Source organism: Cyrtonyx montezumae, unplaced genomic scaffold (genome assembly GCF_038088225.1).
Source record: "Cyrtonyx montezumae isolate F1298 unplaced genomic scaffold, pur_monq_1.0 scaffold_2, whole genome shotgun sequence".
Classification (NCBI taxonomy): Eukaryota; Metazoa; Chordata; class Aves; order Galliformes; family Odontophoridae; genus Cyrtonyx; species Cyrtonyx montezumae.
This window is the reverse complement of record NW_027071936.1, coordinates 25,676,158-25,700,705: the sequence shown is the minus strand read 5'-3', so window position 1 is coordinate 25,700,705 and position 24,548 is coordinate 25,676,158. Positions and strand designations below refer to the sequence as shown.

Here is a 24,548-nt window from a genome sequence, read left to right as displayed (position 1 = left end):
AGAACCAGTCTGAATGTTACAGACACAGCCCATCATCCACCCTAGAGCCATGGTTTTATTCTCAGGTCCTTGTAAAATGTTGTCCTTTTATATACATATATCTACTAATGCTATATATATACACACACACAGACATATGTGCATCAGTGTGTTCACCACAGGAGAAACGTATTTACAATTGGTTGGAAAAACCATATTGAATTGAGTTAGAATATAACAAAACTGAACTGGCATTTGTGCTTCCTGTCTGTAAATTAACCATCTTTATCAATAAAAAAAAAGGTTTCCTTTTACTTAGCATTAAAGAAGTTAGAAAACGGCCAGGACTGAAAAATGCAGAGCATCAGCTTGTCTTGTGTGCCCCACGAATCTTACACAGTACCTGCTTCCTTCAGAAATTCTTCACTTGAATCCCTATGTTGTTGCCCAGGCTTGCTTGAAGATCCTCTTAATCAATAGTACCATGCAACAGCAGAGCCATGCACCACCTTGCAGTGTGCACATTCAGGCGATAGAAGTTTCTGCCTTCACTCAGTAAGACACGAATAAAACACGACCTCAAAGTGCTTTTAAAAGGGAGAAAAAAATCCCTTCTACACAGTAGTAAATAGGCACAAGGAATAAGGCTTGAAATAATGTCTTGAGACACTGACCGTCCCGTGGAAATCAAGATCCAAATTCTTCCCAAGAAAGCTCCAAATTCTTTCCAATCTGTTTAGAGGGTTGGAGAATCACACCTTCAGGTAATTACTGCTCCTGGATGTATGTGCTTCTTTACAGTCTATAATATTAATTTAAAGAAAACAGCAGCTCCACAGCCCAGCCAGCTCAGTATGCTTCAGTACAGGTATCTCCCTCTTGAAAGGATGAAGTAGTTTCATAAGAAAGCTGATTAATTAAAAGCAGAGCAAAGTTTCACCTTCACAGTGACTCAGTAAATATAGGAGGTCTGACAGAGCAGTCCATCAGCACTGCTTTGACCAGGAAAACATGGATTTTCCGGCCAACTTTATCTCCAACACCCAGCTGGTTAAACGAGCAACCGTCTGCCTCTTCTGTATTTTTACTTCAGTAACCACTCTACACCAAAGAAGTATTGCTATGACATACAGTAGTGGAGAACTCATTAAAAGCCAGCAGTGAATTGAGAAATTTCACTAAAATTTGCTGGATACAGCACTCACAGTGAGTTCAGTCTTACTGTTCTAATCCAGGACATCTTAAAATGGACATTTTAAAATACAAACGTTGTCAGGCTGGGTGCTGAAGAAGGCCTGCTACCATCCACTGCAGGAAATAAAATACGTAGCACGTGTACTGTCACTTTGTAAGCATTTTAATTACTTTAGGAATAGCTATTCTCCTGTATGCTATTGGAAAGTCACAGCATTCACGTTCCTCTAAGGAAAGAAACATTCACCTCCTCCAGATCATGACGTATTCTTCCTTCAGCCATTACCTTAGTGCACACTGACAGTGCTTTTCCACAGACAACGTCTGAATGTCTTTTTCCCACCGTTCCTCTGCTCTGACCAACTACCCTCGCAGGGATGGCTGCAGGATCCCTTTTTCGACCAGATGAGATTTCAGGGTTCTGTACACGTTGAGCTGTTGCTCGGGCTGAAGGACCAACAGCTGCTTCAGTACTTTGCTGGGATTTGGGCCCCTGTCAATGAAATAAGGTTTTGTGATGCACGGAGCAGCTCTGAAGAAGCTTTCAGACAGCCTTCCATTCCTACCCTGCTCTGCTGCAAAAACAGTGCCCTTTCCTTTTCTGGCAACACCAAGGTATGGGTTTCCCCCAGTCTAACCATTGCCACGGGATGCTCCCTTTGCTGAAAGTGAACAGGACGAAAAAAGTACTGCTTGTATTTACTGTCAAATGAGGATATTAAGAAAGGTTACGATGAAGAAGATTCACAGATTCATTCTTAACTACCATAATCACATTCTTCAACAAAAGATCTTTTTCATTTTAATACCTGCTGCCAGATAAGCTATGTAATACCAACTAAGTGGAAAGTTGTCATTAAGAAAAGAAATTAATTAAACTCTACATCCCTAAATAACAGGAACCCATCCATCAGTCACTTACTGCATACTCTGACAACTGATTCAGTATGAAGCAAAAAGTAACTTCATTTTCTCAATTATTTACTCATATACATTTCCAAAACTAAGAGCACATATCAGTTTGGTAGATCTTCAGTCCCTTACCTTGATTCTCCCCACCCCAGGAACTAAAATGGCTGACTGCAATAGAACTGCCATTCCCAGGATTCCACCTTGAAAACTGGTGTGGGATGACAAGTAGTACTTTTAAGAAGTCCTCTACTCTCTTTAATGGTAATGTTTTCCTCTCCAACAGAGAATGTGAAGTCCTGACACTGAGACTACGTAAGCTCATGGGAAGAGCTGCACTCAGAACATGCAGGCTCTTTGTGAAGCCTTCTATGAGGCTACAACAGAAAAATGTACTTGTATTTGAGGTTACAAGGGTTACTGCTGCTACCCTTGGCATATCTTTAACATTACACAAGTCCTATGCAATCTATGCACACTTAAGGACGCTGTATTTGAAGTCATTGCATAGGACAAATATAAAACTCCACCGCACCTCCACTGTGCTAATGGTGTAGAGCACAGCTCACAACAAAACACTGTGGTACAGCTCCTACTCTCATGTAGTTTGAATTTCCAAAAACCCATACCTGATGAAACTGGTGATGTAGACATGAACAAAAGTAGCCATCAAGTACTGACAATCAAAGCGATCCATTATGCCACCATGCCCAGGGATTGTGTCTGCAAAATCCTTTAGGGTGTGAAGCACAGGAGGAAAAAAGCATCACGGTAAGTGATTCAGACAAAACACACCAACCAAGGGTCACCTGACAGCAACATTTTATGCTATTAAACTATGGTTTCAATGCACCGAGACAAACGATAGCAAGAGCCTCTTTGCTACATGAGCTTTTAATTGCAAAGATGAGGCAAAGCATAAGAAAAAACAAAGAAGAAAGATGTAGCAACTTCCCCACAGTCACATACTAGAAGACAGCTGTAGGTTAAGTGCACATCTGCCACTACCTGGTACATCTTCCTGTACACACGTACTCCACTGCATTTTGCTGAAAGCTTCTTGAACCAATGGCTGCAGCTTCTTGCCCATGCAGGATCTCATTCTCCTCTTCAATGCTTTTCTTGCCTTAGCATCTACTGCTAACCACCACTGATGCACTTACATCCAAGCAAGAGCGGGAAGTGAAAACTTTCTGTTGTCTCCCAGTGACTTACCAAGTCATACGGCTCATTCACCTACCAGTTTTATCACTGGCTTCTCAGTAGAATTACTAAAAACCATGATGTGTACATGCAATATAAATATATTTAGCAGCATCATAAAGCTCTGTCATTAATCAATCCCTCTAAGAAACAAAAAAGAATGAGAAAAAAAAAGAAAAAAGGACTTGGATGTAAACAATACATCACCTCTGTGCTACCCACGCCTGCCTGCAGAGCAGACACAGGCACAACGGTGCACAAGGCTGTAGGTAGCCCACCACCAGATAAGTGGTTGTCCCACTGTGAGGAACAGGGATAAGCACAAGTATGTGGATGGGAGTTCAGAACACAGAGGTTTACTTAATTGCTTCTGTGCAAAGCATGTGACAAAACCAGTGGGCGCCAGGGAACAACAAGCAAGAGTTTTAAGAATTACAGCAATCCTTCCAAGACATAATGGAGGTCAGGAGAAAATGCGTCTGCTCTCTTCCTGTACTCCACTGTCACTGAATGCCAGTCAGGGACTGCCACAGCAGCAGCACACACCTTGCAATAAAGAGGCCAGCACATCACATTGTATGCCAACACATGCTCTTGTTAGAAGGCAGTGCTGCACTGCCACATGCAGTCAAACGCTCGTGCCTTGCACAAGTTTCAGCATTTGCAGGTGGCATAGGATGGCTCTGTAAAGCACAGCCAGCTGTAATCTGTGGGGCAAACAGCTGTCAGCAGGGATGAGGTATCTGCAGACTAGTAGGTGTGAAGTACATCTTGCTCATCTAAACCACTTCAGAAGCGTGACAGTATCAGCCAACATTTTAAAAAAAGAGTAATAATAATTTAGGAACAACCCATGCATATATCTGATAGAACAAAGCATTGCTACTGCTAATAAAGCACAACTCAAACATCATCTGGAAAAGACTACGTAATGGAACGCACAAATGGAAAAAAAAAACAACTCAAAGCAACCAATCTCATGCAAAGAGAAACCAGAACAAGGGCAGTATATGGGAATGATGACACACCTTGATTTTGAAAGCTCGTTTAAATCCACTAGCAAAGAATCCTCCGAATGGCCCAATTAGGGAGGCAAACGTTGACAGTGCAATGCTGTGCAACTGGAACGGGTACATACTCACCGTTTCCTACAAGAAAAATCATTAACAGGATACTTCACTATCTTTCATTCTAGGCACATTTCAGCTTAAGTATTTTAATATTGGGCAAATTTGCACAAAGCTTCAGTTTCCCTAATAGAAAGTAATACAGCCAAACAATCAGAAGAAGTAAGGTCTCCCTAGCCCTGCTTTTCCAACACTATTTCCCGTGGAGAAAAGAGCTTTCCACAGAGCCAAGGTGGAGATGAAGTGACTCAGTGTCCCCAAGAACTGGCTGCTGTCACACAATTCACTGCTGCTCCTCATTGAAGTGCTCTCATGAGACAGACAGGAAGTTCTGCACAAGTCTGCCCTACGTATACACAGGGCAGTAATGGGATACAGAAGGTTTAACTCCATTAATATCTGATTTACATTTAACAATACACCATCCCCCCATCCCACGCAAATATTCTTAGGTATAAGAGAGACTTCATTGTCAGGAAGGAGAACAGGTACCTATTGCCAAAGATGTTAATGATGCTAAGTTTTATTTTATTTTGCAACTTATCTTTGAGCTCAACCAAGTCAATGGCACAAGCTCCACCCTGGCAACTCCACTGCGTGCAGAGCACACCTCCCCCAGCAATTCTCAATACACTCCATCTGCAACTGAAAACTCCTGCACCTTCCATTTCTGATTCGTATCATGGCCAACACCAACTGTTTCCTAAAACAACAGTGATTTTCAATAAATCTGCTGAAAATAATTATCTCCTCTAAGGACTCAGAGAGCTCATCAATACTACTCCCAAGGCAGGTGTGCAACCACCATCTCTTCTTGGAATGAGCAGACACATCTCAATGGGACCACCACAGAGCTGGATGTTCCCATCTCCCTGACTTTACCAGAAGTCATAGTGCGGCCAGAGAACATGAGACTTAGCTCAGCTTACATGCTACTTTGCTGAACAAAAAGAATGTTTAAATTTGCCATCAACACTACAGTGTCTGAAGTAATTATGTGCTCATTCTGGATGAAAATAGTGGAGCTGCTTCTAGATGCAGTCTTCTTTTTTTGTTTTAAGTACCAATTGTGGCTATTAATTATGTGTAATTCTCATTTTTTGCAAACATCTTTTTCCAACTTATGCTCAGTCCTGTGAGCTGTTCCATTAAATGCTATACTCACATAAAAGCACTTAAAACCCAACATTGTTCTTTGCCCTGTCTGCTTGTCCTCTAAGTTGAGGCAGCGAATAGGGCAGAGGGTGATGCAGAACCCACTCATGTCCTGTGTTTACCACAGACACCTCCTCTGTATCTTAGAGGAAATGTGTGTCTGTGGGGGTATGTGTGTATATAAACACGTGTTTAAGTGTGTGCGTGTATATGTGTAAGTGCATATATACATAAATAAATATTTTATGTTTATGTGTGTATATGTGCCTGTATATATATGCATGCATATTTCCTGCACAAATACAGGCAACGAGGATACAGATGTTTTCTCAAGTGACTTCAGCAACACATTTGCATTCTGCTTGAGTGACCACCTCCCCACGTGACTAAGAGAAGCCAAGAGTATCAAATCAGTTCCTATCCCTGAAGGCCTACCTGTGTTGGCACATCTTTCTAAAAGGTTTAGGAAAATTTTAAAGCTGGGGTTTATAACTACAATTTTAATTAAAGCCTTGTTTATCTCCTTACCCATCCCAACACAGCCTGAAGCAGTAGTGGCACAGAGTATTTCTTCAGCTGGAAGAGCTCTGAAGGTTCACACTCTGTCACAAATCTGTTGGTTTCACTGTTATATTCCACTGGGCAGACAAAGTATTGATGCTGAGCCAAGAAATAGGAAAACTGGAAAGCAGAACAAGAACTCTTGAAATATGCATTAGTTGTTACATTCCAAAACCATACTCTAATGCACAGTTTTGTTATCGCAAGCTCAGGATATGAAAATCTTAGGTAATAAATAGACAACAATGGAGCCTTCGTTTTGGGGTGGAGAATGCCTCACCAAGGCAGGAAGATGTGAAATTTCAATGCCCTTCAGGATAACTTCCCAATTACTTTTTCTGTCTCTCAGGTTTATACGTGCATCATATTTCTGCATCATATCCTCAAACATTAACAACTTGTTATTTCCTTTCAGTTTATTTTCCATTAAATCTTGAACTACTACTTCTACAAAGGCTGGCACCTACAAGTTCTGACCTTGGTGATAAATCACACGTAAAATCAGTTATATTATGCTGCTCTTTTACCCAGGCATATCATTAAAGTACCTACCTAAACCCAGAGGCATTTCGGTCAAGAAAAATGACAACATGAAGTATACAAAGCTACTTCTTCACAAAGCAAAAGCAAGCTATCAATAAACTCAAATTTTAAAATAGAGGTGCAATTATTAGATAAAAGAACCCTGGACACAGTCCCTAACAGTAACGGTGAAAAGGTCAATGCAATTCAGATGAGGTGCAAACCTTGTGTTTAACTTCTGAAACCAGTTATGATTAAGCAAAATTCTGTATCTAACAAATCGATCAACCAAAAATCCCCAACTCTTAGGTCATCTCAGACTGCAGAAAGTCTAATTTATCAGTAATTTTTTTTTCAACTGAAAACAGAGTTACAGACTGAATCAATACACAGAAAGTCCTGTAGTTACTTACAACAAATCCAAATAGAACTGTGGAGAAGCCGCCTCCAATGAACCCTTCCCAGGTCTTTTTGGGAGACAGCTAGGAATGAGAAAGAGTTAGCTGCAACAATTGCATCACTCAACCTTCCCCGTTTCCCACTCTCTATTTCTTTAACTCATTTGCAAACACCAGCTCCTACTTGTGAGTATACGCACACATGAAATACTAAATGTCACCAGCTAAACTGGTCATTAAGCACTGAGCAGGAAGCATGTAGTTTAACCTGCATGGGGAATTGAAAGCAAAGAAATCACAGCCAACGATGAAATAGGCTGCTACTTTATTATACTACGATGTAAATACCACATTCACAATGCTCCCAGTTTCCACTTACAGATTTCGACTTCTAGAAATCAGATAAACAGTGTGGCTTTCAGCAAATGGGTAACCTGCAGTACTAGTGAAAGTATTTATTCTGTGTAATCATTACTTTTGAGCAAGTATCAAAAATGCTGTAAATTGTAAAAAAATAAACTAAATTAAAAATAAACCTCAAAGAATACTTACATACATACCTTAATTAATGGAGTTCTGCCAAAAAAAAATCCAAAAATGTAAGCAGCAATATCATTGCAGATAACACTTGAAATTGGCACCAGAAACCTAGAGAAAGATGCACAGAAAGCTTAACAAAGGGAAGGGGGAAAATTGCCTGAACTTCTGTACAAATGATTTTTAACTGACAGCAGCGTTTTGGTTGAGAGAAACATTCTGTACTATTTAGAAACTGTTATGCTTCAAAACATGTCCTCCTTTTTCCCCCCTAAGCACCACAGTTAGCCACACTGATGTTAATGTTCAGCTAATCAAGGCTGTTAGAGATAAATGTTAATTCAAGTTAAATTTTCATTTCAGCACGTGAGCTTAACACGATGAGAGGCTGGGTTTTTCTACCAGGCCTGAAGACTGGTACAACCGTTAAGAAGAAATCAACAGAAAGAAACATGCTAATGTTACTGTTAACATCAAAGCCAGCAGATTCCTTGTAAGTTTAACTACACTTAATTTTAAAAAAGAAAGCCACCTTCCCGTTTTCTTCCACTCATGTTTGCAGCAGCCTCTGTTTTTACTGTTCCCTGCATGCAGACAGCATCTGAATTTGCTACTCAATCCTGTTAACCTGCATTTCCCTATTTCAAGGCAGGGATGTATTAATGAACTAGAAGTTGGGTGTTGTAATTACTTGCCAAATTCTCTGGCACAATAGTAGCACCAATGGAAGCAAGTAGTAGGCAGCTAGCAAGTAAACCAGGTTCAGCTTTTCACATGAACTACATCACCATGAAAAGAATTCATCTAAACAAACTCTGCCAAAGGCTTTGTTTTTTCTTTCTAGCTGTGAACACATCCTCTCTGCAATAATCTCCCACTGTCCTTCTATCAGGGAAGGAAAAGGAGAACACGCAGTATTAATGGCTTGGAAGAACACCCTACTTTCCACGTGCTGCTTCTTCCTTTCTCAACTTGTCATTTACACTCACCCTGGAGAGGTGTGGGGTGGGAAAACATTACTTCTCTTTGAGGGAGAAGTTTTGAAGTCATCAAGTTTAAACTGCATCATCAGAATTGAATATGCAGCTGGAAGTGAGCGTTGGGATGACCAGACAACATTCAAGATTTAAACTCTTAGGGAATTTCAAAAAAACTGACTTGAACTTTAACATACAAACTAAACACAGAGCGGGAAAAGCGTTATTCTTTTAAAAGACACCTTGCTGCTGGAGATTACCATCAGTTAGCAAGAAAAGGGAGTCTTTCCTGCTATTTCACCTGAACTTCTAAATAGACAAGACAGGTGGTTTAAGACCACTGATCTATACCACATGACTTGTCAGACTACTTTGTTTTGCTTGCAAAAAATAGGTGAGAACATGTTTTGTTACCTTGTAAAAATCCCCATGGTGTTGTTTTTAATCTCTGAGGATTTACTGTCTTTGAAAGCTTTTGGAAAGGTCTCAGTGGGGACTCCTAATTTGGAGTCTTCCAAATAAAGCAGCCCAAGTTCAGCAGCACTGAGGAACCTGAAGCTCCCAAGTAGTTGAAAGAGAATTTCTATGTGTTCCTGCACTGCAGAACACCACATTCACAACATCTGCAACTGATCCTGAGCCTGGCAGACAAACGAGGTGGTTACTTGAAACCACCATCCTTGCGGCCGCCCATCTGGTTCAGGAGCTCTCTGCCCACTGTCCTGTACCTTCACCTCTGTGCTCCCACTTCCTCTGACTCCCCCTCCAGTTAAACACGGGCACTCTTATTTTGTGCTACTTTAACTGTTGTGTAGTTATCCCCTAACCACATCCGCTATACAGCAGAGTCATCCTTTCAATGCAATAGTTACAAATTAGTTTATTACTGTCCCCTTACCAGATCATGCCTTCAAAGAGATTTTGGATGACTAGATGAGATTGAGTTACAGTGATCAGCAAAGTGACATGAGTCCATGCGAACTGTTAACAATGCAACAACACAACAGTTAGTGAGAACACCAATCAGTACATCTCCATCAATACTGGCACGTCAGCAAGAAGAGCCCTTAGGGGCTCTCACATAGGCCAGTTCTAGCGATAATGCAGAGGTTCATGCATACAGTATATCACAAGTTAGCCAGCTTTCTGAAGAAAGGTCTGAAACTTTAAAAGCTTTCCCCATCCTCTTCCTTGGCCCAGAATTTTTAATGTGCAGTTTAACATCCAATTTAGTGAGTCATACGTGTACTTCCAGCACGAAAGCAGCAAAGAAAGGTAAGCAATGTGATATTCTGTGTCTACACACGTAACAGACAAGTTAGAACTGTAACAATAAAATGGCAATGAAGAACTCATGAAAGAGTCACGTCACACAGATGTGGTTATCATGACATAAAACCAGTCCTCTCAGGAAACTGGAGATTTCTCAGAATGAGAGAAAAGGAAGTGTTAATTTTTTTTATGGGCATGGACACTTAAACTGTCAAGTTCACCAATACTACTCGACCTATCAGGCAGCTGGCTTCCAAACAGTTTACAAGTAATGCTTCTACATGTCTCTTTCCAAAAACTCTTATATCAAGACCTGGTCATTTTCCTGTGGAACTCTGGAGTTGAGTGCTCCATGTCTGGACTGTTTAACACTTACAATGTGGTACTTCCTTAAGTTTCCTCACCACAAGTACTTTCCTATAGTAGTCCATACCTACTAGCAGTTAAGAAAACTGAAGAAGGTTGAAAGGGGGTGCAAGAACTGACACAAACTTTCTGAAAAAAATATTATCTGCTGGTTAGTTAAAGCATCTCTGCAGCAAAACTTCACTTACTCATATAGAGGAGTTGTAACATCAACTCAAACCAAACGGCTGCTCTCCTCGTCTATCCAAACAGTGTCCCCTTACAGAGGACACACTGCTTCTTCTGTTCTACTGAAATCCTTATGTAGTCACGCCTTAGCGTGTCAAGTCAAATGACTGACCACGTTCCTTTGCCCTTCCTTTTTCCAGAAGGAAGAGCAACAGATTTACCTTTTGCCAAATCAAAGACGTGTGCTTTGCTAACTACCAAAGACCACCTCTCCCAGAAAAGCTGCATTTCCCTTCAATCAAGTAACTTTTCCCACTAACAGGGTAAGCCCTTTCTGAATAGATTTATTTATTTTAAACGTCATACAGTGCTCAGCCAAGTCCTAATCCAAAATGAGCAATCTGCAATGATGAAGTGCCATCTAAAGCACCTGCAGGAACAGGAGTTAATAGCAGAAACAGGCCTTACAAAATCTTCAGGTTGCATAATACACTCAAAATCTTTTTTTATTATTATTTTTTATAAAAAGGCTGTGCTGCCTTACTGTTTCACTGCTTTCTGATCATTTCTACTTTTTTTCCCTTTTTAAATAGATGTGATGTTACACCATCAGTTTAGATTAAAAAAAAAAAGGCACATTACAAAAATTACATGAGAAAACTGTATGTTAATGCTCTTGACTAGCCATCACATAGTTTACTAGAAGACCAAGTATGAGAGATAGAAACACAGGTTGCATACAGCAGAAGAAGTGCTGCTGAGTGGGCACAAAACCAATTCTCCACATAGGTGTTCAGGTCAGACTCCCTCTTAGCATTGCAGTGGGGCCTCTGGTCACCAGAGCCATGTCCTACCTTGTGCTGAACATGTCTGGTTTCTGGCCTGCACAGAAGGCACGTGCCACTCACCAGGAGTCTCTCCCTTACCCATCTGTCACTTGGAGCTGCATCACACTGGGTATGCACAGGGCTTGGATTCACTGAGATGCTGTACTTTCTGACAGAAGTAGCCCCACAGTGAAGACACTCAGCAGGCCAACATTAACTCTGTACCACATAGCTGCCAGTTGAAGCACTCCCATTTCCCAAGCTATTTTATGAACATAACAACACGACTTTCTTGTGACATTCATAACATGACTGACCACAGCAAAGTTGGTAATACACACCATGTAAAACTGCAGACGATAGTGTTTCTTCACTAAACTCAGAACAAACATGCAGAAGCCTGTAAAACAAAGTAAGCGCAGTTTGTACCACTATATATGCAATGACACTGAACCACGATATGCCAGAAATTCTCTTCCCTTGAAGCACTTTGCGGTTCTTCTGGTCAGCAACCACAGACACAGAACTATTCTCATTAGAGTAGAAGATTTAGTTAACCTTAATAAGAAGCATCTGTTTTTTTCACTACTTGGACATCCAAGCATGGAGTAGAACTTCTGTCTGGTTTAAGGAACAGTAACAGTAGACAAAGCACAAGCAGCACAATGATCTTTAATTTCTATCACTTCCCACACTTACCTGCCAAGTAGAGTGCAAAAGAGATGAACCTGTGGTAACGAATTAGGAACTGAAGTTGTTCTCTTCTCTGAACAAACGTACCAAAGTAATCAGCCACAGTCTCCCCGTAAAAAAAGTAATTGACGCACAGCAAGAAATACCTAAAACATATAAGAGGCAGCTATTATTTTAACAAGGTAATACAGAGTTGTGTCATTCAGTTAACATCACTCATAAACATACACAAAAGGAAAACTGATTGGGAAAGGCTTGTGATGGAACACAAATGCAAGAATAAATACAGACTTCCACTTTACCCCTGTTTGGAGGCTCCTCCAACAAGCAAATTTTGTAATTTATTTCTTATAACGAAACTAGATTAGAAAAATAAATGTCACAGAAACCACTCAGCACAGAACTACAGTACTGAATGCTTCATACCTACAAAAGCCCTTTTTAGATATTCTCAAAGTACAGAATAAGCATCAGTTATCTTTTAGACTCAGTAATGCAATTGGGTTCATTCTTGCCCTGAATTCTAATAAGAACAGCTCGTGATAACTGCCATAGGAAAAACTGCCTCACAGCTGATGTCCCAGTCAGCAGCAGTACTCTCCCATCCCTCTGTAATGTCTCAAGAAGCGGTCTCATCAGCAGGACCTTGGGCAATGCTGAAACGTTGATTTTGTGCTCCGCATACACAGGTGATTGTAGCTAACTGCCAAAGTAGTCAAAGCAGTACACTGCACATCCTCTAAGAAGTCTGGCAGGATCACAGAGTCCTTATGTCCAGTTCTGCTCTGGTTGTGGATCCAGAAGCCATAGAATGATACAGGTAAGTGACCAGTCCCGTTAATAAACCAGGACTGAGCAAAGGGAAGCAACAAATCTTTACAGAGAGCTGGCAGAAGGAATCCACCACATTTCACAGTAAATCACTTCTGGTAGCCAAGGGGCAATGCAACAAGAGATAGGGAATAACTTAAGATATTTCAATTAATTTAACAAACAAACAACATATTCTGACTTAAAATATACATATATATGTACACATCTGTGCATATAATCTTTTTTCCTGTTATAAATATATAAATAGTAAAAAGCCAACTCATTTGTTCAAGTTCACGCAGGGAAGGCAGTTACAGCCTCGTGTAGTAAAGATGGATGTCAAGTTCTACATCCACACATGACCTGCAAAGCTATCCTTCCATCACAACAGGATGCAAACAATGCTAAGACTTAATTTCTCACCTCTACTTACTGATCATCTTGCTTGGCACTTACCAGCTGAGGGATCGGAACCACGGTAAATCATACGAGTGATACACTCTGTAACCTATAGTAATAATTTCGTGGAAACATTTCACTTGGATGCCCAAGACCTAAAATTAGGAGAAAGAAGGGATAACGTGGATAGACTGCAGCTTTTTTCTTAACAGCTGTGTGAAGCACTGCAGCCTGCATTAAGGGGGAAAAAGAATTTACTCCAAATTTAAATTCCACGCAAAAAGGAGACAGCTTCCAAGCAAGAACAAGGAGAAAGTTAAGCTCTGCTTAACCATCTTTGCTCCCTAAACTCACAGCCATTAGGCTTGTCAAAGACAGGCACAATAAGCATGTTGGAAAGAAAAAGGCACACTGGACTAGCTGCAAGAATTCCCTCAAGAAACAAGAGAATTCCTGTCTTCCAAGTATCTTAATGAGGAACAGACAACAAGTCAAAAGTATTTCCATGAAGAGAAAGTTCTTCTGGTTAAGTTGCATTTAAATTTAAGAGAGATGTTCAAGCTCCATTGGAAAAAGAAAAAAAGAAGGGAAAATAAATAAATGGAGTCATGGAACACAACTTAGCCAGGTTTTCCATTTGCAAGCACTTCATTACGGGTAAGTCTACACTGATAATTATCGCTGCTGATTGGAAGTACAGGTATAAGCATCACGCCCCACATAGTCCTGGTGTTGTTTCATGATCTCACCATGGCTGTGCTTGCCCACACATGTCTGGAAGTATAAGCTGTGGGCCACAGGCCCTGTTTTACTCGGCCAGTTTTGCTTAACCTCTACTCACCATGCAGAACATCTTGCCCCAATATCCAGTACTTCCAAACAGTGGGAAGAAGTAATCTTGCACAGAGGCTGCAGGAGGAACCTACCCACACTGACTGTGCATGTCATCACAGCAGGCTTTGCAGGATTTCTCCTAGCACCTGCACTCATGAATACATGTCCCTTCGTTCCACACAGTTTGAACAGTATTACACCATCTCATGAATTAATTCTGACATCTGCCTATCTCATGCTCTCTATTCTGCTTTGCCTGCATTATAAACTCTAATGTCACTATTGCCTGTAGTATTTAAGGATTGTTCCTTACAGAGGAAAAGGACATTTGGGGGTGAAGGTATGGAAGTTTCTGCCTCAACAGCAAACAAATGTAAAACACATCCCCCAGCTTTTAGGAGCAGTGTGAGTGCTTGTCCTCTGAACTTACCTGCATTACCCTTCCTACACCTATCCAGGCATCTTCCATCCCAGTACTAAGATCTCATTTCAGAATGACAGCTCTTGAGAAAATGTAAGCTATGTAATTCCAGTGAAACTAAATCATCCATGAGCAAAACTTTATTTCACCTTTTTTTCCCACTGTAACAAATATCAAATTTAGAAACAGCTGACTGTATTAGACAACTATCTTTTTGCTTGATAGTACAGAGGAAGAATTCTCTATTCATTTTATACTAACTTTGACTGCTTTTTAGTTTGTATCCTGTTAGCTTTGCCATGACTGAAACCTTGTAGTGTACCACGAATAAGCAAATAACACTGCAAACTGAGCAGCTTCTTTTTGCTCCAGTTATTCTGAAAGTGTTATAGACTACTGACATGGTAAAAAATGTCTCTCCAATGAGCTACAACTTAACACAGTTTTTTTGTTGTTTCTTCATACACTCAAAGAAAATCATCTACCACTGAAACCACAAGCTCATTGCCATTCTTCTTTAGACAGGAAATGTAAGCCAGACTGATTCAGATGTAAAGACTGTAATATGGTGAAACAGCATTCCAGCACCTCAATACATAACCCTCCAAGAGGTGTTTAAGGGTATGCATGGAAAAAACAAAGGTTTTGACGACCTAACAAATTTAGCGGGGGAGGGAAATCAAAGCAGCTAACCAGAAGTACTAGTTTCAGGATTTTAGAAGATACGTTCCTTTTTGTTGCTTGCCATGACTGAAAAAAAAGTTAAACCCTCATTCACTGAGAATACCAGAAATAAAAGTGATGGAAAAAAGCAGAATGCAGTAGACACAAATCCACTGTAAGCTCTGTGACCTGAAAATGCATTATGTCTCTTTATCTTGGACAGGCACCTAGCTCCACTCAGTGGATGAACCCAGGGTGCCAAGGCAGCCCTGGAGAGAAGCAAGGAATTAATGGAGCGTGACTGAGGGAAGTCTCCAGTGCCAGACACTGCCAGCTGACAAGAGCTGCCTGCTTTTCTCAGTCAAAAAAGGAAACTCTTCCTTCATGTACTTCAAACAAAACTGAAGGAGGGTATGAGAAGGTAATGGGGACCAGACAAGCAAATAGGTTATACTAATTTTGTAAGCTTCAAGGCAAAAATCTGTTCAACTTCATCTTAAATAATGTAACTGAGGAGGTCTCCAGCCAAAAGTACCCAACTGAGAACCTCTGCAGTAGTTCAAAGATATCTACATTTATAGAAGAGACAGATTGCATTCCATAATGTCTGCACTTCCAGTTATTTCTTATGAATGACAAAGAGATTAAGTAACTCTTACACAATACAGAGTGTTGAAACAAACTCACCAGAAGCATCAGCATGAAAGATCCCATGTATATGATCAGAAAAAACATGGAAATCATAGCTAGTGTTAGAATTCCACGAATCCACCAATTTTTCCATCTGTAAAGAAAAACAGAATAAAAAGCAGATAGTTACAAATGAAAACAAAGGCCACTCCCTTCACTACGCAAAGACTTGACTAGATTAGGAGCAGCAAGAAGTCCAGATACATCTTGCTTAATAAAAAACATAGCAAGAAACAGAATCAAGCAACTATCCAGCTCAACAGAAGATATGGTAAAAGAAATCAAAGGTAGCCATCTTTCCTCCTTCCCCATGCCCTCTTCTCCCTGAGACCTTACGGATCAGCCCCTCATTGAAGGGGCTGTGCAAACACATCAGGACACTCTGGGAGCATTTCACAGCAGAAAGCATGGGGAATCAGCCATACAAAGGCTTACAAGTAAAAGAAAGGCTTCCAGGAAAGCAGCATAAAGGTCTCTGAAGACTCTCAGATAGAAATAAAAAATATGCATATCTGGGAATAAACTCATTGAATGCTCCTCTCTGCCATGGAAATGTTTTTAATTATTAATAGATTATACTGTACTTTCTTCTCAGCAAGTTCCTCTCCTCTGCCTTGCTCCCTTCAAAAATCTTGCCCATGAATGTACACCTAACCAAAAAAATCACAAGTTACTGCTAAGCATAAAAGAAAACCTAGCAGAGCTTTAAACAACAAAACAAAAAACAGAAAAAAACAAACAAAAAAACCTCTTCACAGTGTTTTCCTTTAATACCAGTTCTATGTGTCACTGCTGCCCTGGTAGATACACGTGCTTCAAGAGATACTCAGTTTTGCTTCACGTTCTGCATTTGACACAGAGCTGAATTACATTCATTTAATATTCATCTGCAAACTAATGGCAGCTAAAGGCACTAAGTGGTACTGCCAGAACAAAGTTGGAGAGGACTCACAATAAGGCTTTAAGTTCCCCTGCAGTATGAGGTACAGAGCGGCTTGTCCCTAATGGCCTACTTATCAGAAGTGGAAATGCTGCCCTAAAAGCATACAAAGTTCACCCAGAGAATTGACACTTCTTTTGCTTTCATTTAAGCACAAACTGCTCCCCCATTAAGCCTAGACATAGGAAACGAGCGTGTTATAACCCCTAGAAATTCTGACTCTAGGGATCAAACACAAATACTATTTTCCCACTTTTTATCACAAAGCTTAGACAGAACAACAGCAATGTGAACTGTAGCTAAACATTAGGATGCAACGCAGCAGGCGATCTTCAGGCCCTGTGGAGAAAGTACACTTTTTCCACAAGTGCACCATTTAGTGCACTAAATGGGCTTCTGAAGCATAAACACATCAACTGTGAAAACAAAAAATTATCCTTGAATTTTCATACGTATCAAATGAAAATTAAAACTGCAGTGCAGTCTGAAATAATCATAGTTGGCAGCTCTCCAATTTGAGAGCTTCCTTATACTCCAATACCTGGCAGACAAGCCCGACAAAGCCCTTTTGAGGATTTCTGGAGTGCTGTCTGTTGGTGGTGGAACATCAGGGGTATCTGAACCATTTCGGAGATCCAAATCGACAAGTCCTTCATCCAAATCCACTTCCTATGACCAGAGGGGAAAAAAAATAGCACATTATGTCACAACACAGTATTCAGTCACAAATACATCTCAGAAACTGACATAGGAATTACCAGTTCCTCAAGTCCAGATAATGTGACGTGCTAGTCAAATGGCAGATGCTGTAGAAAACAAATGCGAAGGGACTTGAACCCTCCAGCTTGAAAATAAGTGACTCAAGAACAAACTGTGAAGGACCCTTGAACCCTCCCAGCCTGAAAACAAATGACCTAAGAACAAACTATGAAGAGTCCAGTAACAGCGTTGTTCAGAATAACCACTTAGTACAAGCCCAGCAATGCACTGGGATCTTCACCATTCACTAATGACCACACAGAAGATACTGGTTAGACCGATCTTTTGTCTCACCCAAAAGCAACGCATGCGTTCTAATGTGCAAATTGTCACCAACATGAGAGCAGATCACTGAGATTTCTTTTTCCTCAACAGCAGTCAACACCCAAGGTTCTGATTAACTTCATTCCCCTGTTACAAACCCCTAACTCCAGGGCAGCTGGAAGGCCGCACTTGGCCCTGGTGCAGCTGCTCCCTTCTTCTGAATATTTTCAGTATTTAGAAGACAGCAGAAGTACATTTTGCCCTCCAAAAAAACACTGCAGAGCTAAGAAGACCTACAGCCCCCGTCGTCGCACAGTTACTCTGCAGTCTACAGCCCTCTCCATGTAACCTGTTGGCCTATGGGAAGCTGTGCTTGAAGATCATCCAAGCATCAATAACTGTAATCTCAGCCTCAGTAACCAACAATGTCTATCAACAACACAAGTGGAAAAGGCAAGGTGTGCCAAATCTCACTGCCTGAAGCTGCTGATGAAACCTGCATTCAGAAGCCCACACCAAATCAGGCTGAAATGGGGGGTCTTGGGGGCCTGGTTTGGGGCCACAGTGCTGGCCTGCAAAAGCTGAGCAGGGGGACTGGGCCCTCTCCTCTGAACCCGTGGCTGAGTAATTATCAAGACTATAATTAATAGGCATTAGAACAGTAAATACTCCAAATGTGGTCCAGATCTCAGGAAGTTTGTCAAACATCTGGAAAAGCAAACAAGTAAAAATTAACAGACATGCAGTCTTGCTATTCAGAGATGGCTTATCCAGTGTTGTAGTACTATAGGTTAGGAAATCAACTATAGATGTCATTATGCACAAGATAAAAATTAGAAAAAATAATCACAAGCCTTTCTCCACACCAGTGTTCCACCTATTACAGTCTGCATCCAAGTACAAAAAGCTGTTTGTACAGTCCTAGCAGATACTACCCTAGTGCAGATGAAGGGCAGTAATCCTGGCCCTAAGACCATGACTTAAAGCACTTAATATTAATCCTTGCTTGCGTACAGCAGAGATATTATCTCCTTTACATAAAGAGAGAACTAAGACTACCTCCAGGTTTACTGTTCCAGTTCTGGGCTTTCAGCATTGCCCTAGGTGGGTCCACACTCAATTGCTGTATAAACAGCAAGAAATAAAATCATGCCTAGCTTAACATCTCTGATAATTAATGCAATTTTCACTTACACACCTAACTTGAAGCAATGTTTCCAATTTGGTATTTGTAGCATCTGAAATCTGTGGCATTTTTCAGAGCATCTGAACACCATGAAGTCTTCCTCTGCTTTCCCAATGCACCTTCAGCAGTTTGATGATGCCACCTGCTATCATTGGGCTGATGCAGATTTCAAGCTGCAAACATTCTGCCATTTTTTAGCTCTAAATTGCAAGAACAACTTGTGGGGAATAAACCATGAACTACCTTCTATTTCCCTTTAAACCTCTCCTCAACAATGACCTTGAACACTTACTTCATCTTCCATTTCATGCTATAATGGCCACAAAGCATTTCCTGAGTAAAGCATTTAATTTGCTGAGTCCAAAGCCAGAGAGGAAGTTGTTCACTAACAGCTAGTTAATTGTCATCTCCAGCAAGAAATGCTTTAGGAACCTAATCACTTGGAGACAAGCTTTTCTTGTTAATTTTTTTTCTTAGTTATACGATTGACTGTAAACATTCCAGTTCACAGCTAGGAATAACAACAGTCATCACTGCTTAAATCACAACTAAAGCCCTCAGAAGAAGATCTAATCAGGAGTCTTGCTATTTCAGTTTGACTTTGAAGATCAATTTTGTAGCGAATATAAAACTCAGCAGCAAGGCTGTTGCCTTGCCTCTCATCTGAAGGCTCACCCATCTAACCAGCTTATTAAGGCTAAGTCCAACTGGGCTGAATGACATAGGCCTGACAAGAACAGGAAAAAGGCAAATACAACAGTTATTCAGTCGCTACTATGAGCTCAGTACCCAACAGACACCTGTGTCTGAAACTACAACAAGCATCAGTTTTCAGCATTTGTCAGCTAATCCAAGAGGAAGACGTATGGAGTTGTAAGGGTTTGGTTTGTTTTAACACTGGCTTTCTTAAAAAATGACAAGACTTCTATCCTAAAGCTAAACTGTCTGAAGAGATTTGTAAATACTGCCCCATAGGAGAAACCCAAAGGACGTGGTGCCTACCTAGCAGGAGGTATCGTGACATCTGAACAAAAATCAAGCTTCCACACAGAATTCTGCTTGCTTTCTGCTTTCATACAGCCACCAAAACACACCCATGTGTCATGCATAAGAAAAGAGATCTGTCAACCTCTCACCCTCTAAAAGGCCATATACATCTTAATTGCCTTCCCCTATCATACGCTCTGTGCTACAATTAACACATGCCGAGTGAACCACGCACAGGAATCACTCTTGTTACTAAGGCACTGGCAATGTTCTGTTAGTACTGGACTTTTTCCAGAAGGCAATAAGAAACTCTCAGGTACACAGCAAATATGTTTTCCTCAGAGAATGCAGTATCGCCTATGTTAAGAGAAAATAAAGACTGACATTTTTCAATATTTTACATGTATACATATGCATTTCTATTCTCACATACACACGCAGCAAGGTAATTTATTGCCATTTTACCAGTGTGAAGTGTTCAGTTTGCTTCTCCAGCACTGAGCTTTCTGCAGTCTCCCCCACAAATGTTACGCTGAAGTTAACAGTTCAGTGAGAACAGCTTGTGGCATATTTAAATTAATGTACTTTGATACCTTCTTCCTCTGAAACCAAACTATCAGAAGATCTTGAATAGTAAAACCCTTTCTTTCCAAGCTGTTAAAGCCCAGCATAAGCAAAACCACAATCCTTTGAGAACTGCACACACCAAATCACTGACTGAACCCTCCCCCCTTCCCAACTCACAACACTTCCAAGATCTGAGTTTTGAAAAAAAGTGAGCCCTCTGGTTAGTTAGTTACCTGTCAAACTAACCAGGTCTGTTTTTTGGTTATTCCAACATGACTAAGAAACCTGAAAGAAGCGATCTGTGACAGTCTGAGGTTCCACTCTGACCAATACTGCCATCAGGATTTCATTTAACTCCAAGCAAGTTTAGAACATTTAAAGATCCACAGAATCATCTGAGTCGGAAGGGGCGTTTGAAGGTCATCTAGTTCAAGTTCCCTGCAATGAACAAGGACATCTACAGCTACATCAGGTTGTTCTGAGCCCCGTACACCCCTGACCTCAAATGTCTCCAGGGATGGGGCATCCACTACAACTCTGGGCAAAATTTGGGGCCACCTTCACAGGAGAGAGTCCAAGTCATTTCTCCAGTACTGGACTCCTAAAAGGGCTCTTTTACTGAACTATGTGTTTTTACTGAACATGTGTTTTTCTGACTCTTTTACTGAACCTTCTGTGCTATTACTGGAGAAACACTAGTCAGTGATTCCAGGTCTGTTCTATGTACAAACAATTAACACTTAGCCTGGGCACACAGTCACTCGTTAGGTGGTTAGCACAGCAACATGACACTGCTTCCTGAACTCCGTGTGACACCTCAAGAAGTTATCATCTCATTACCTCCAGGACACACTGATGTCTTTGAAGCATTCGAAAGCAGAATCATAACCTTCATGGTATCAAATGCAAAGAGTTAAAATTTTAAGAGAAGCGTGAGCACACCCAACAGTAATCTGTAAAACCATAACTGACTTTTACACACTGAGTACTTTAACACTAAATCATTCCTCTTGCTCCAAAGAGCAGTACAGTATTCATGGAAACATACAAGACATGGGAAAAGGGCTCAGAGCACACATCAACAAACAAGACAGGGAAGTCCTGAAGATCACTCCCATGTACCACAAGACAACACAAGGAAAGAAAAGGCTTGTGAAATCGCAGAGGCCCATGGGGCAAAGGCACACTGACAGGAATTTTGAAGTCATCAGCTTGACAAGGCTGCAAGCAGCTGAGGACACTAAGCTGTGCAGCACTCAGGAACAAGCTTCACAAAGGGCATAAAGTGTTCGTACTAAACCAAAGTTACCTTTTGTCCGAAAACAAGGAAGTAGAAGCAGATATTGTTTCTGCGCACTACTAAAAAGAGGAGCAGAAAAGGGGGAAAAAAATCCAAGCCAACCAACCAACCAGTTTTACTTATATTCACTAGGAAATGAGCAGAGCAAGATCTAGCAAGCATTATAAGAAGAGTAACAGCAAACATACTGGTACTGGAATTGCCAATAAAGGTCAAACAGATGAAGTCCTTCAGATACACTCAAGAGTTCTTGCAAGTCTTGAGCAAACTCACAGCATTCCTCTGCTTTGACAAGCAGGGTGCTTTAAAGCACGTCCCTTTTACCCATCTGGAAACTGAATGAATTGGGTCAGCACAGTTGCATCAGCACCCATCAGTTTCCATACAGAAGGAGATGTCCACATTCACATTTTAAGCACAGAAGAGAGTGACATTTCCATCTATGCAGTGGGGAGCAGTGGAAACCCACTGCTTAATAGCCATGAGGAGGAGTCACGGAGGAGGGAACAAGTTTCCAAATACGCCTGTTCTACACAGGGAGTGAACTTTGCAATATGTTGGAGAACGTGCTGTTCCCATGTCGCAAAGCGAGGCAAGAGGCAGGGCATACACATCTCCATCTGTGGGGACATAAAGCGCATCAACACCTGCAAATCCTAATGGCCCGATACACCCCATCAGATCCCCTACAGTGTGCACAACCACTGCACCCATCACTAAAACGGCCCAACCATGGCTGGTAATAAACTCATCACTAGACCCTCGGCCTGCCTCCCAGCGGCCTGACAAGCCCTTGCAGCCACTCTGGGATGAGGGACAGCGGTGGGACGACGCGCACCCATTGTCGCCGCGGCCAGGGAGCTGCAGTCAGTGCCGTGGGTGTATGGGACACCTCCGGAGCCACACGCTGTTTTGCGGTGGGGGGAACCGAGGTGGGACTGGGAGCAGGTCGCTGCCTCCAGAACTGAGCAGAACCCAGCACTTCTGCGGAAAAGCAGCATTTGGAGCAGAGGGCTGTGAGAAGCCACAGTTAAGTTCTCAGGTACGGAGAAACACGCAGCCGTGGCCTAAGCGCTGCCGCACCCGAACGGGGCCCTGAACGCAGCGCACTACGGCTCGCTCCCAAGCTCGGCGGCTCCGTGCCCTCCCAAGCAAAGTGCAGGACGAGGGCTGCCGGCCGACTTTCACTTTCCCACTCGGCACGGTACCGCAGCTCCTGCAGCGCGCGGTTCCCCGAGGCACTCCGCCCGTCCCCGCGGTGAGCGGAGCCGGCACTCCGCCTCCCCGCGGCCTGCCCCAGCCCCGCGGCCCCGCCGCTCCTCACCCTGTCGCTGCCGTCCTCCTCCTCCTCCTCTTCCTCCTCCCGATCAGCGGCCGCTCGTCGCCGCCGCCGGGCCGACATGGCGGCGGGAGCTGTGGCCGGGCGCGGAGCCGGCCGCGTCCCCGCCGCCGCGGTGTCCAGGTGCGCCCGGCGCCGGGCCGGCCCACCCCTCTGCCGCTGGGCGGAGCGGGGCCGGCGCCGCCCGCCCCCGCGGCACCTGCACTGGCCGCGGAGCCGCGCTCCCGGCCTGCAGGTCGGGCTGACGCGCGGGCGTCGCTCGCTAATGGCTCTGTTGCCTCAGCGCAGGGCCGCTCCCGCAGGAGGCCGGCCCCGAGCGCAGGGCGGGCAGCGCGCTGAGGTGCGGCTCCCGCCCTCGGACAAAGGTTGCCCGTTTGCCGACGCCTCATAAACACAGCTGTAAATTCGCTTCTCCGTCGGGGTTCCTCATGTCCGGCGCGAGGACCCCGCCGCTCCCCGCAGTGGGACTCGCTGTCTTGAAGCGCTTCCTGCCGCACGTGGAAGCACGGAGCAGCCTGCCTGCTCCACACGGCCCTGCCAGCTCGGCCCTGCCGCGCACCTCCTGCCAGAGCTGGTCTTCCCACGTTTGGCAGGCACAGGTGATGTTTTGCTGCATGCACAAGATCACAGGATCATAGAAACAGTGGAGTTGGAAGGGACCTCAGGAGGCCCCTGCAACAGCTGGCACAGGAAAGAGTCCAGTTGGGTCCTGAATATCTCCAGAGAAGGAGACTTCCACAGCCTCTTTGGGCAGCTGTTCCAGTGCTCTGTCACCCTCACAGAAAAGTTCTTCTTCGTGTCTGTACGGAATTGCTGTGTTGCGGTTTGTGCCCGCTGCCCCCATCGCTGCATACCACAGAAAGCCTGGCCCCATCCACCTGATTCCTGCCACCAGATAGCGATAAGCACTCATCACATCCGCTCTCAGCCTTCTCTTCCCTGGGCTGAACATCCCCAGCTCTCTCTGCCTTCTCTCAGGAGCAGGAGATGCGCAGGGCCCCATCATCTTTGTGGCCCTCCACCAGACTCTCTCTGTCTAGAAGTTCCTTGAGGAGCCCAGAGCTGTGCACAGCACTCCAGACTTGTTCTCACTGGGACAGAGCAGAAAGGGAGGGTCATCTCCCTCTCCCTGCTGGCCACACTCTTTGTAACACATCCCACGACCCCACTGCCCTTCTCGGCCACGAGTGCACACTGCTGGCTCGTGGCCAGCCTGCTATCCACCAGACACTCAGGTTCATCTCCACAGAGCTCCTCTCCAGCAGATCAGCCCCCAACCTGTGCTGATGGGTGCAGTTATTCCTCCCCCGGAGCAGGACATAACCCTGTGAACCTCCTGGGTTCCACTCTGCCCAACTCAGCCTGTCCAGGACTCATGGAATGGCAGCACGGCCTTCTGCTGTGTCAGCCATTCCTCCCAGCTTTGTATCATCAGCAAACCTGCTGAGGGTGCACTCTAATCCTTCATCCAGGTCACTGATGAAGGCGTTGAACAATA

At 43.0% G+C, this 24,548-nt stretch overlaps 1 protein-coding gene across 1 annotated transcript; it reads right to left on the bottom strand.

The window, feature by feature from the left end:
• Window positions 1–275: 275 nt before the first annotated feature.
• CDS1 (CDP-diacylglycerol synthase 1) lies at window positions 276–23,196 on the bottom strand. Its single transcript, XM_065736685.1, has 13 exons — window positions 23,036–23,196; window positions 17,190–17,317; window positions 15,706–15,802; window positions 13,158–13,255; window positions 11,895–12,034; window positions 11,537–11,595; window positions 9,461–9,543; window positions 7,609–7,696; window positions 7,064–7,132; window positions 6,096–6,248; window positions 4,314–4,433; window positions 2,712–2,815; window positions 276–1,666 (listed from the first exon to the last, which is right to left on the bottom strand). The coding sequence occupies exons 1-13, from the start codon at window positions 23,111–23,113 to the stop codon at window positions 1,537–1,539; spliced, it is 1,347 nt and encodes a 448-aa protein (XP_065592757.1). The 5' UTR covers window positions 23,114–23,196; the 3' UTR covers window positions 276–1,536.
• Between the last annotated feature and the right edge of the window lie 1,352 nt (window positions 23,197–24,548).

What these genes read in the sequence shown, in the direction of transcription:
- CDS1 (XM_065736685.1), bottom strand. Translation starts at nt 23,113, where the DNA reads ATGTCGGCCCGGCGGCGGCGACGAGCGGCCGCTGATCGGGAGGAGGAA. An exon ending in TTGTCGGGCTTGTCTGCCAG is followed by an intron (nt 15,803 to 17,189) that starts GTATTGGAGTAT and finishes TTTTCTTTACAG; the next exon opens with ATGGAAAAATTGGTGGATTC. An exon ending in ATCGTCTGCAGTTTTACATG is followed by an intron (nt 9,544 to 11,536) that starts GTGTGTATTACC and finishes CATTGTTAACAG; the next exon opens with TTCGCATGGACTCATGTCAC.